Source organism: Jaculus jaculus, chromosome 9 (assembly GCF_020740685.1).
Source record: "Jaculus jaculus isolate mJacJac1 chromosome 9, mJacJac1.mat.Y.cur, whole genome shotgun sequence".
Classification (NCBI taxonomy): Eukaryota; Metazoa; Chordata; class Mammalia; order Rodentia; family Dipodidae; genus Jaculus; species Jaculus jaculus.
The window spans coordinates 21,276,831-21,289,919 of NC_059110.1; the positions used below are offsets into that span (position 1 = coordinate 21,276,831).

Below are 13,089 nucleotides of genomic sequence, written 5' to 3' on the forward strand. Positions count from 1 at the left end.
TTCCTGCCACTGAAAATGACCTACAGATGCATGCACCGCTTTGAGCATCTGCGTTTACATCGGTACTGGGGTAACTAAACCTGGGCTGGCAGAAATTGCAAGCAAGTAGTGTTCACCATGCTACCTCCCCAGCCCTTAAATGTCCTATGTTTTGACCTATTACTAAGCTACTATATTTTCTAATACTCCGTAGGCTTAGCTTCATAGTTGTTGGAAAGTATTTCAGCCTGGTTCTTCAGGGGCACATTGGCTACTCTTGAGCCTTTGGTCTTTTATGCCCAAGATAGACTTTGTTTAAACATTTCATGAAAAACATCTTGTGGCTATTTGTAATAGGAATTGCATTGAAATATATAGAATTTTATTTCAGCTATAAGAATAAATGAACCTGACAATCAGTACAAGGGTGCAGGAGACAGACACTGAGAATACGCAACACCTACCAAACCAGGGATCCAGAGGCTACTAAGTGCCCATCACTGAATTAGACTTAAAACCCACCCAAGGGCTGGAGAGATGGCTTAGCGGTTAAGCACTTGCCTGTGAAGCCTAAAGACCCCGGTTCGAGGCTCGATTCCCCAGGACCCACGATAGCCAGATGAACAAAGGGGCGCACGCGTCTGGAGTTCATTTACAATGGCTGGAGGCCCTGGCGCACCCATTCTTTCTTGCGCTCTCTCTCTCTCTCTCTCTCTCTCTCTCTCTCTCTCTCTCTCTCTCTGCCTATTTCTCTTGCTGTGTGTCACTCTCAAATAAATAAATAAATCAACAAAAATTTTTTTAAAAACACCCAAGACAACTCAAGTAATTTTGCAGAAGACGGGAGCGGAAAGATCGTTAGAGCCACAATTTGGGACACTATGCACACAGACATTGCCTCTCCCCCATAACTGACTGCTGCCCCCACAGTGCATGACCCACAATTCCCATGGGGATGACCTGCATCCCCATCGAGAAGGGCCCCTTCGGAAGAGGGGTGGGAATGAGGGATAGGATAGTACCAATGTGTTGTTTATATACTAAGTATGTCTATAACTAATAAAAATAAATTTAAAAATAAAAAATAAAGAATATAATCAGGGATCTCAAATATTGGTATCCAATGATATAGACCAAACCTAATATTGGTTCACTCATTTATTTATTATTTTAGCAGGTGCAATTGAATATACTAGTGTAAGCATTAGCATGCAATAGTGAACAATAAAGAATCAATAATTTTTTTTAAAAAAGCTGCACTGGAGCGATGACTCAGCAGTTAAGGGCACCTGTTTGCAAAGCCTACTGGCCTGGCTTTGATCTCCCAGTACCCATGTAAAGCCAGAGACAAAGTGGCTGGAATTTTGTTTGCAGCAGCAAGAAACCCTGGAGTACACATGCGCATGCGTGTGTGCATACCCCTCCCCCACCGTGCAAATAAATGAATGTACTTTTTTTTTTAAAGAATAAAAGCTAACAGAGGTCTTTGTATATATTACTGGTTGGGGCTGAATGAGTGGGATTGAGCTATGTGAATTATTTTATACTTTTTAACTTATAAACATGTGGGAGAACTTAAAGAACTGTGGCATTTAAGTTCTAAAGAAATACTCAGCGGGTGATTTTCTTTTGGGATCCTGTTTTCCTTCCCTAAAGTTTTGAGGAACATTTGAGGAAGGACGACAGAGGTGGTAAGGAAGGGGCTAAGGGGAAGAGAGAAAGAGGAGAAACAACGTGGCACGGCCCGCTTCTAAATGCAAATGTCTCACTTATGTCGGTGGAGCACCGCGTTGAAGGCGAGCCCATCGGTCCAGCTGGTGGTGAAGTTGAGGACGTTGACTTGGCTGTAGGGCCTGGTGGTCTGTCGCACCCAGCTCAGCAGGATCTTCTCACTGTTAGTCTGCTGCAAGTCTGACATGATATCCTTCATGACATCCTTCACCTAGTCAAAAGAAGCCACATCCACTTAGAGCACAACGCATTTATATCAGTCAGGACGATGAATAAAGAACATCACGGGGGAGGGAGGGAATTACCATGGGATATTTTTTTATAATCATGGAAAATGCTAATAAAAATTTTAAAAATAAAATAAAATAATAAAGAACATCATGCGGATGAGCCAGTGTAGATCAGGTAACTGGCATTGAGTAATTTCAAATTTTTTTACTTTAAACATTGGAAAGGTACATTTTAGCAGAGATTGTTTTGCAGCAGTAGAGTTTAGAGATGATTCGAGCTTATACATCACTGTATGTTCCACATCCTAAGCGATACTTATGTTTAATTCCAATGAATATTGCTTTCTCGGTAACAAAAGACATATTTTAATACTTTTACTTTATAAGGACCTCTTGATATAAGGTCAACCCAATTTTTAAATATTTTATTTTATTTATTTATTTGAGAGAGATACAGAAATAGGCAAGTAGAGAGAGGGGGGTGTACCAGGGCCTCTGGCCACTGCAAACCAACTCCAGATGAGTGCGCCCCCCGTTGCATCTGGCTTACAAGGGTCTTGGGGAGTCCAACCGAGGTCCTTTGGCTTTGCAGGCAAGGGCCTTAACCACTAAGCCATCTCTCCAGCCCCTCAACCCAATTTTTATTGTCTACAAACATAAAAAAGGAAGTGTGTGTGACTGACTACACCATCAAAGAATGAAGTACCTTTCCTGGTAGCAATAACAATTATACCTAAGGGCTAATACTTTTTTAGTATCATAAATTAGTGTATGTATATTTTAAGGAAGGCCTCAAGGAATGATGCAGGCTATCAAATAAACCCATCGACCAATTTAAGGGATCACAACTGGCCAAATCTACAACCACTTCAACATCCAAATGAATATTAGTAAGAGAGGATAAGCCTATGTAATAGTTCATATTGTATGATAGATGATGATGATAGAGAGGGGCCCATAATGGATGACAGAGTGATGAATAAGTGAATAAGTACACACATACATATATGCATGCATATGGAGATGATAGATTGATAGAAGATAGATAGATAGATAGATAGATAGATAGATAGATAGATAGATAGATAGGAAGGTAGGTAGGCAGATAGACAGATAGATAGATCGATCAATAGATAGATGGATGATAAATAAATACATGGAAGAAAAGATAAGAAAACACCAGGTGTGGTGGCACACGCATTTAATCCCAGCACTCGGGAGGCAGAGGTAGGAGGATTGCTGTGAGTTCAAGGCCACCCTGAGCCTCCATAGTGAATTCCAGGTCAGCCTGGGCTCGAGTGAGACCCTACCTCAAAAAAACAAGAAAGAAAGAAAGAAAGAAAGAAAGAAAGAAAGAAAGAAAGAAAGAAAGAAAGAAAGAAAGAAAGAAAGAAAGAAAGAAAGAAAGGTAGGTCTTTGCTATAAACAAAAACAGCAAATACATATAGAAGGAATAATGAAATTAAAATTCACTATTTGTCAAGCACCTTAATAATAAGTGGTGCAGGTAAGAATTTTGAATAGATGTTAAAACTAAAGAGCAAGGAAGAGAAAGGAAGGGAGGAGGGTATTTAATAGGTTGATATTGTAGATATGTAAGTACAATGGTTGTGATGGGGAGGTAATATGATGGAGAATGGAATTTTAAAGGAGAAAGTGTGGGGGGAGGGAGGGAATTAACATGGGATTTTTTTTTATAATCATGGAAAATGCGATTAAAAATTAAAAAAAAAACTAAAGAGCAAAAGCAGGACAAGTTATGAATATTTCCACCATCACTAAGTACATTCCAAGAAGATACACTTAATACAAAGGTTGGTCAATTTAAAATGGAGAAACTTGGCAAATAAAACCGTAACCAAAGAAAACACAGCGAGGAAAAGAACTAGTTGCCACGACATGGTGGTTGAGAACAACACACCACCACTTCTGTGGCATTTCTGCCAAATGCCAAATGTAATCACGAGGAAATGACAGCGGAGTCATGTGGAGTGACAGTCTACAAAGCAATTGCTTGGTGCTCTTGGAAGCATCAATATTGTGAAATGCAAGGAAAGACTCAGAAACTTCTAGATCAAAGACAAAAGAGACAAAGCCAGCAAATATAGCTAATGATCTTGGATGTTTTGCTTTTTGCTTTTATTAGGGCAATTGACAAAAATCTCCATGAGATTTGTAGACAACACAGTATCTTTCAATGTTATTTCTCTGACATTAATAACAAAGGTAAATTAATAACATATATATTATATATAAACATACATTAATAACAAAGATTAACATTGCATAAGCTATACTGTTATGCTAAAATATTGTGGACATGTGACAGAGTTCCTTACTTTTAGTAGAATGCTATGACTTGAGAGAGATACATGGGTAGAGTATTTTGGCACTTTACAGAAGAGGACATTTACAAAAGTGTTAAGGTAGCCCTGGTGTGGTGATGCACACCTTTAATCCCAGCACTCAGGAGGCAGAGGTAGGAGGTATGCTGTGAGTTTGAGGCCACCCTGAAACTACAGAGTGAATTCCAGGTCAGCCTGGACTAGAGTGAGACCCTACCTCCAAAAAGTTGTTAAAGGAAGAGAAAGAGAATGAGCAAAATAAGCAGATGACTGTGAACATCTGAGGAATGTGAAAGTAAGGCATTCATAAGCTCTTTAGACTACTCTGTGTATGGTATGTGTTCATGTGTGTGTAGGTAGACATGTGTGTGCAGGTGTATGTTCAAGTGTGTGTGTGTGTGTGTGTGTGTGTGTGTGTGTGTGTGTGTGTGCATGTAGAAGGCAGAGAACAGCCTGGGGGTCCTTCCTCCTGTGCCCTCTCCTTAGGGCTGGTCACGTGTTTTTAAAACAGACAGGCCTCTTACAAGTGAACACCAACACTTATGCTTTTGTTTAACCATAGGTTTTGGGGATCAAGGTCAGGTCCTCATGCTTGCATGGAGTTATCTCCCCAACTAAGACTAAAATTCTGTTAATTTTCTAAACTTCCATAGACGAAAATTTGATAGCTTTTATCCTATGCTAAAAGTCTACAGCAGGCTGTCAGTCTTTCCTATTCCCAGTTGCCAGAGTTAAACTGTGCTCTCCAAAGACTCCAATGTTAGGAGTCCTAGAGCCAGGACCTCACAAGGGGCCTTACTTGGAAATAGGGTCACCTAGATAACCAGTTAGATGAGGTCTTACTGAGACAGAACTGAACCCTAGAGCGAGACCCTACCTCGAAAAATGAAAAATAAAAACAAGTGATTGGAAATGTGCCCACCTGCCAGTGCAAAATGATACTCCAGAGCAAGCCCAGGGTCAGTTTGTGATTGCCATCCACGATGTCACTCCCTCCGATGTTCACCAGCTCCACCTGTGAACATGAACCAACAGCTTTAGGACAGTGTCTCCTCAGGACTGCAAAGTTTTGTCTGGGTACACGTACACAGCCATATAAGCGAGTGAGATGAAACTCCATGTTTAAGGAATCAGATCAAACATGAATCTCAAAATCTGCATTAGTAATGCCACCGATCAATAAGGTCATGAGGGATGGCACATGACTGGCTCCTTCACTCACAGCAAGTTCAATACTTCTTTAGAATAAAAATAAAAAGCTGGGCATGGTGGCGCACGCCTTTAATCCCAGCACTCGGGGGGCAGAGGTAGGTGGATCACCGTGAGTTCAAGGCCACCCTGAGATTACAGAGTGAATTCCAGGTCAGCCTGGGCTAGAGTGAGACCCTACCTCGAAAAACCAAAAAAAATTAAAATTAAAATTAAAATTAAAAATAAATAAATAAAAATAGAGACATCTCCATACATCCGTCGATACCAACGCAGACAGTGGGCACACACACCACTGACGGTAGCTGACAAGCCCAGCCATCCCTGGAGCTTACGTGGTTCTGATGCAAAACCCGCAGTGCGCGGTTGACGTTGTTTAAGGCGTGCACCCTCGTAGAGCCGCGTTCCTTTGGCTGGAAAGCAAAACACAAAGGCGAGTGAGACCTGGAAGCGACAGATTCACAGAGAACGGGGGTCAGCAGTCAATGTTCCTGAGGCTGGGAACTCACACCACCGGCCTGGACTCTGATGTTCACACGATGCCAATTCTCCACTGACATCTGTAAATCCTGGTTTGCTAATGTGCCTGCCCACTGGAATCTCCCAGGGAGCTTCAAATAAATTAGTAAATAAAATAAAATAAAAAACAGGCATGGGGCTGTAAAGATGGCTCCCTGGGCTAATGCGCTTGCAAAGCAAGCATGAACACCTGGGTTCTGTGTTCCGATCCAAGCACCCACATAAAACGCCAGGCACGGTAGTGTGCATCTGCAATCCCACACTGTGACAGCAGAGGCAGGAGGATCCCCGGATTTGATGGCTAGCTTATCTACATGCATTGGTGAGCTCCAGGCACAGTGAGAAATCCTATCTCTAAATAAATAAGTAAATAAATAAAGGGGGGCTGGAGAGATGGCTTAGTGGTGAAGGCACTTACCTGTGAAGCCTAAGGACCCACATTCGATGTCCCAGAACCCACATAAACCAGATGCACATTGTGGCACATGTGTCTGGAGATCATTGGCAGTGGCTAGAGGCACTGCGGCACCCCTCCTCTCCCTCTCCATCTCTCATAAAACAAGGCAGGGAGAGATAGAGGAAGATACTCAACATCAACCTGTGGCCTCCATGTGCACCCACATGCATATGAACACAATGCACTCAAGCACACCACACTCGCGCAAAAACAACTGACTTAAAAAGTAGGCACGGCTATGTCCTGCCCATCCAAGATGCTGTTGGCTTAATGGGCCTATCGTGTGGGTTTGGAACTCTTAAGCTGCTAATAGGCAGACAAGTATGTAAATCAGTACTATCAGAGAAAGCTTCTAACATCTACACTGGTCTAGAGGCAGAGAGATGTGGAAGAGTGATGCCTACTTTATGCTGCCCACGTGGGGATAACAGGGCAACAGGGAGTCAGAGACACTGTCCCAGGCTGCAGTTTGCACAAGAAGTGGCATGGTGACGCGGGCAGCTTCCTTCTACCTCACTGACTATGAAATCGCATCTGGGAGAGACCGAAAGAAAGAGAGAGAGACAGACAGAGAGAGAGAGAGAGAGAGAGAGAAGCTCTCTTCACTCAAAGGGACCCAGCGACCCCCAGGAGGACAGGAGGGAAAGTGGAAAGCCCAGGCTCTGACTCGACAGAGATTCTGCCTGCAGGGGAACGGTCTGTACTGCGAGACAACTTCATCACAAGCACAGTTACTTCCATGCTGGAAAGAGAACCTGCCACATCAAGTAACCGATCTGAATACAAAAACAATAATGAAACCCTGAGCACAAAGAGACGTCACAGTTTTAAACAAGTATGTACTTGTTAAATCACATTTAAATGTTTTATTCTCTACCATTCAAACAGTCTTCCCCCACTTTTTTGTTGTTGTTGTTGTTTTGAGGTAGGGTCTCTAGCCCAGGCTGATCTGGAATTCACTATGTAGTCTCAGGGTGGCCTTGAACTCATGGCAATCCTCCTACCTCTGCCTCCTGAGTGCTGGGATTAAAGGCATACACCACCATGCCTGGCCTTTCTTATAATTTGTTTGTTTGTTTGCTTGTTTGTTTGTTTGTTTGTTGAGGCAGGATTTCACTCTATCCCAGGCTGATTTTGAATTTACTATGTAGTCTCAGGGTGGCCTCAATCTCATGATGATCCTCCTACATCTGCCTCCCAAGGGCTGGGATTAAAGGTGTGCACCACCTCACCTGGCTATATATATATATATATATATATATACATATATATATATATATATAAATTCTTAGCTTGCCTGGGAAGTTTTGAGGCAAACGACAGAGGTGATTTTAGACAGTGAAAACAGAACCTTCAGGAAAGCAGGGCTGGCAACACAGTTCAATAGGGCTCATCAAGCACAGCATAAACCAGGGGTGGTGGCTCAGACCCATAACCCCAGCATTCTGGAGGTGGAAGAGAAGGACCAGAAGTTCAAGGTCATACTGGGCCACATATCAAGTCTTAGGGAACCCTGTGCTACTGTGAGAGTTTTCCAAAAGAAAAGAAAAAGAAAAAGAAAAAGAAAAAGAAAAAGAAAAAGAAAAAGAAAAAGAAAAAGAAAAAGAAAAAGAAAAAGAAAAAGAAAAAGAAAAAGAAAAAGAAAAAGAAAAAGAAAAAGAAAAAAAAAGAAGAAGGGAAGGGGGAGAAGTCTAAATATTAATCTCTCCAATCACCAGTTGAAGTTTTTTTTTTTTAAGCTTTGATTCCCGTCTTTATAGTTTAAGCACTGCAATGGGGCTTCAAGTATCAGTCATGACCAGAAACAGCCGCTTAGCTGCGTTCTCTCACCAGTGATGCTCCCGTGAGGCCTTCTAGAAGATCCAGGAGCTTCCTTCCATCTTTGAGGTCTGTGAACATGTCATTGATGGGTGGTTTCCCACTCTACAATAAAGAAAAAGATGTCACTTCAGCAGCAGCATATTCAAAATATGTTAAGGACTTTGGGCTACATGTAAGCCCATCCTCAGTCCAGTACTTGGAATGACAAGGTTTAGAAAATTCCTAAACTCCTACTGTTAGACAAAAAGCCACCAACTCCCCATAATAAACACTGCGGGGTCTGAAGAGCAAACCACAGTGCATCCCTTTCAGTTCAGCAGACGCTGGACTAATTGAGACAGGATGAAATTTTCCCCCACAAAGTGATTTCTGCTCAGAAAATTGGGAAGCCTCAGTTTTCAACCCAGTTTGACGAGGAAGTACCTGGTAAACCTGGCACAGCAACTTACCCACCCTTAAAAGCCATGAGTTACTGAAATACCAAATGGCATAAAGTGAAAATGTACTGAAAAGCCTAAAGTATGATGTAATAAATGTATTAATTTCTATGAAATTACTCCCTTTTTTATATGAAAGCTCCAGAGATTTCAATAGTTCTCAGGCCGAGGAGATAGCTCAGTCAGAAAACTGATTGCCCTATAACCATGATTTTGATGCCCAGAGCCCACATTTTAAAAGCAAGGCCTAGTGGCATGCACTTGTAATCCCAGTGCTGGAGAGGCAGAGAGATGGGCTCACTGGCCAGCCAGTCTAGCTTGAGTGGCAAGTTTCAGACCAGTGAGAGACCCTGCCTCAAAAAAGGTGGATGATGGCCGGGAATGGTGGCGCACGCCTTTAATCCCAGCACACCAGAGGTAGGAAAATCACCGTGAGTTCAAGGCCACCCTGAGACTACATAGAGAACTCCAGGTCAGCCTGGGCTAGAGCAAGACTCTACCTTATTATATCTTTGTTTCTCACTTAAAAATGCACACCTACTATATGAAGCAAAACCTTAAACTTGAGATGGAAAGGGAGAACGGAGACATTCTGAAACTTCCTAAAACCATGCATTACTACTTTTTCTCTTCTGACTCCCTACCCACCCACCCCCTTTTTTTTTTTACAAGGTAGGGTCTCACTGCCTCCTGAGTGCTGGGATTAAAGGCATGCACCACCACGCCCAGCCTCCTTATCCATTTTTTTTAAATATTTTTTTTAATTTTTTATTTATTTATTTGAGAGCGACAGACACAGAAAGAAAGACAGATAGAGGGAGAGAGAGAGAATGGGCGCGCCAGGGCTTCCAGCCTCTGCAAACAAACTCCAGACGCGTGCGCCCCCTTGTGCAACTGACTAACGTGGGACCTGGGGAACCGAGCCTCGAACCGGGGTCCTTAGGCTTCACAGGCAAGCGCTTAACCGCTAAGCCATCTCTCCAGCCCCCTTATCCATTTTTATAAAGCTACCATATACACTCAGCTAGTGACTCTTCCCATAGGCCTGTCTAGTTCAGGGGCTCTAAAAGAGAAAACATGGCAAAGGGCTCAGCATAGAAGTGGGAAAGAATACAGTCCCTCATTCATTCTGAAACAAAGCTTGTTTTCTCTCTTTTAGGTCACGGCTGTGAGGGACAGTACTAATGGTAGGGACACACAGTCCATCTTCATGATTATGACATTAGCTGATGTTCATGACAGGAAGTGTGTCCTGGACATGTGCACCCTTCTCTTTACCACACCAGTGATGACATTATTAATGTGCACCGCCATTCAGTTTGCTAAGAGGGACCGCGCATCCCTGCAGAATGGCAGACCATGGGGCGAGATGGCTCCCCGTGGATAGAGTGAAGGAAGGTGTCAGGGATCATACAGGTTATTTCATCCAAATCTGTGGCTCCAAACTTATACAAAAATCACACACCCATAGTACATGTCTCTAATATCAGCACTCAAAAGGCTGAGGCAAAAAGATCACGAGTTTGTGGTCCTCGTGGCAAGTTCAAGGCCAGCCTGCGCTACATAGCAAAGGCTTATCACAGAAAACCAAAGGCTGGGGACATAGCTCATTGATAGAGTGCTTGCCAATCAGGCCCAAGGCTATGGATTCAATACGCAACACTGCAAGAAAAGAAAAAGAAAAAGAAAAAGCCAGAAACACAAGCGCGCCACATTTTCATGACCTGTCACTACAAAACACTGTACATTTCTGACAATCACAACGGAGCAACGTTCCCCATTAAGATAAAGGTTCAGCTATACGAACAGGGAACATGAAGAAAAGGTAACACGAGGCTAAGTGTGGAGATTAAGTGCTTTGTGCTGTACACAACGATCAATCAGAACATCTCCTTTAAAAAGGACAAGGCAGTACAGACTTTAGACTTTGCTGGCTAGGTGCTCAAAACCACTATTGGGAAGCTGCAGAGGTGGCGCAGTAGTTAAAGATACTTGCTTGCAAAGTCCCCAGCAGCCACGGAAAGCCAGATGCAAAATGTAGTGTATGTGTCTGGTGTTTAATTTCCGAAGCAAGAGATTCTGATGTTCCCGTACACACACCACGGAAATAAGTATTTTTTTTTTTTTTTACAAAAAAACTATTCAACCGTGTTGTAATGTGAAAGTAAACACAGATAAATATATGAAACAATGAACCAACAGGAATAACAACTATATTCTAACACAACTTTATTTTATGGACACAAATTTGAATTTCATATACTTTCCATTTGCATAAAATATTACTTTTTGCTCCTTTGTAAGCATCTACAATGTAACAAGTCTTTTCATTTTTATTTTTTGGTTTATCTTCACATGTGCACATGCATGTGTGTGTGTGTGTGTGTGTGTGTGTGTGTGTGTCTGCAAACGGAACACCAGATGCTTGAGCCATGTGGGTTTTCTTTTTTTATTTTATTTTATTTTATTTTATTTCATTTATTTTTTTGTTTTGTTGGGTTTTGTTTGTTTGTTTGTTTGTTTTGTTTTTCAAGGTAAGGTCTCACTCTAGCCCAGGCTGACCTGGAATTCACTATGTAGTCTCAGGGTGGCCTGGAACTCACGGTGATCCTCCTACCTCTGCCTCCCAAGAGCTGGGACTTTATTTATTTTTTTTTACTAAGTAGAAACTATGTATAGATTCATCATGTGTCTATACCATCATTGCCCTCCTCCTTGCCCCCACTCCACTGGAGAGCCCTCCTTACTGGGACTGCTGGCATTCCTCTGGCTTTACATGGTTGGTTGGAGAACTGAACTCTGCAAGCAAGTGCCTTTAAGCACTCAACCATCCACCCAGCCCCATAAAAACTACTTTTTAATTCATGGACCATGCAAAAAAAAAAAAAAAATAGGCACTAGAGTAATGAAATATTCTTAGATAATAACAGCAAGTACCTACTATGCATAGCTATGTCTTAGAGAATTACACTGATTTACCTATGCTATTGCCATGTGTTCTTCAACATAGTAGCTTTCTAGTGTTTTATTTATTTCTTTATTTGAGAGAGAGAGACAGAGGAAGATATGTAGAAATATGGAGAGAAAATGGGCACACCAGGGCCATCGACCTCTGCAAATGAACTCCACATGCATGGGCCACCTTGTGCATCTGGCTTACGTGGGTCCTGGGGAATCAAACCTGGATCCTTAGGCTTTGCAGGCAAACTCCTTAACTGCCAAGCCATCTCTCCAGCCCTCATCATAGTAGTTTTAGGTAAAAAGTACAAATATCCCCATTTTATAAGTAAGAAAACTGCAACATAAAGGTGACATAGCGTGTGAGGGGCAAACCAGGTTCTGGTCCCACAAAATTCGACTGCAAATCCTTGTTCTCAACATGGTGTGATATCACCACTAAACTAATGCGAGGCTACAACAGCGATATACAGGGAAGCAAATATGCGCTTGCTTGGGGAGGATGCGACAGATACAACAACGCCTCGGAGGCCAGCGAGGCAAATGACACAGGGAAATGAGTTCAAACGTGGTTTTCCCAGCAGCCCGCTTTGAAGCATGTCTGGTGCTTTTGTGTTATGGGCTGAAAACATGAGATACACTCTGGGAAAAAGCTTGGAAATGTCAGAAGTCATCTTTTAATAAAAATAAAAAAAACTGATTCATCCTGACAGTTACCCTCTATTTGGATTTTTTTGGTCTGTGCAGGCTTATGTGCAGAGACTTCTCCAACAGAGAGAATACAGTTTAATAATTCAATTGGACAAATATTTGGTGAATACTTCCTTTGTGCTCGGTCCTGCCTAAACGCTAAGGTCAGGTCACCCCTTCCCCATTGACAGGAGACAGTTTCCATTGTTTCCCAATAAACACAACATGGTACAAAAGAACAGTCATGAACATGGAGGATAAGGCTTGGGTCCCCTTTAATGTTTAACAACACTTAATGCCAATGTGAAAGTAATCCTGTACTGACCAACTTGGGTAGTCCCCAACTCTCATCTATTTCTACTAGGTATTTCTTTTATTAAAACAATTATTTATTTGCAGATAGAGACAGACAGAAGAAAGATAATAGGCATGTAAGGCCTCTAGCCACTTCAAACAAACTTCAGACGCATGTGCCACTTTGTGCATCTACCTGACTTTAATGGGTCCTGGGGGATCAAACCCAGGTCATTAGGCTTTGCAGACAAGCACCTGAACTGCTGAGCCATCTCTCCACGCCACACTGGGTTTCTCTTGCCCTCACCTAACTCTGTCTTTGTGACAAGAGGAATCAGACAGGAATACTTGTTTCTGGGAGAGTACTGCTGCTGCATTTAGACGAGCTAAGAAGAAGTTTTTGATGTGTGTAGTATATA

The 13,089-nt window shown here is 42.3% G+C and overlaps 1 protein-coding gene across 6 annotated transcripts in view; it reads right to left on the minus strand.

Moving 5' to 3' along the window:
- Positions 1 to 13,089, minus strand: part of Utrn (utrophin) — a 555,367-nt gene that overhangs the window by 396,349 nt on the left and 145,929 nt on the right. For all 6 annotated transcript variants that reach the window (XM_045158274.1, XM_045158275.1, XM_045158277.1 and 3 more), the window contains 4 exons: positions 8,301 to 8,393; positions 5,830 to 5,907; positions 5,208 to 5,300; positions 1,749 to 1,921 (listed from right to left, as the gene is read on the minus strand). In XM_045158274.1, coding sequence (XP_045014209.1) covers positions 1,749 to 1,921; positions 5,208 to 5,300; positions 5,830 to 5,907; positions 8,301 to 8,393 — 437 coding nt within the window. The remainder of the gene's footprint in view (positions 1 to 1,748; positions 1,922 to 5,207; positions 5,301 to 5,829; positions 5,908 to 8,300; positions 8,394 to 13,089) is intronic.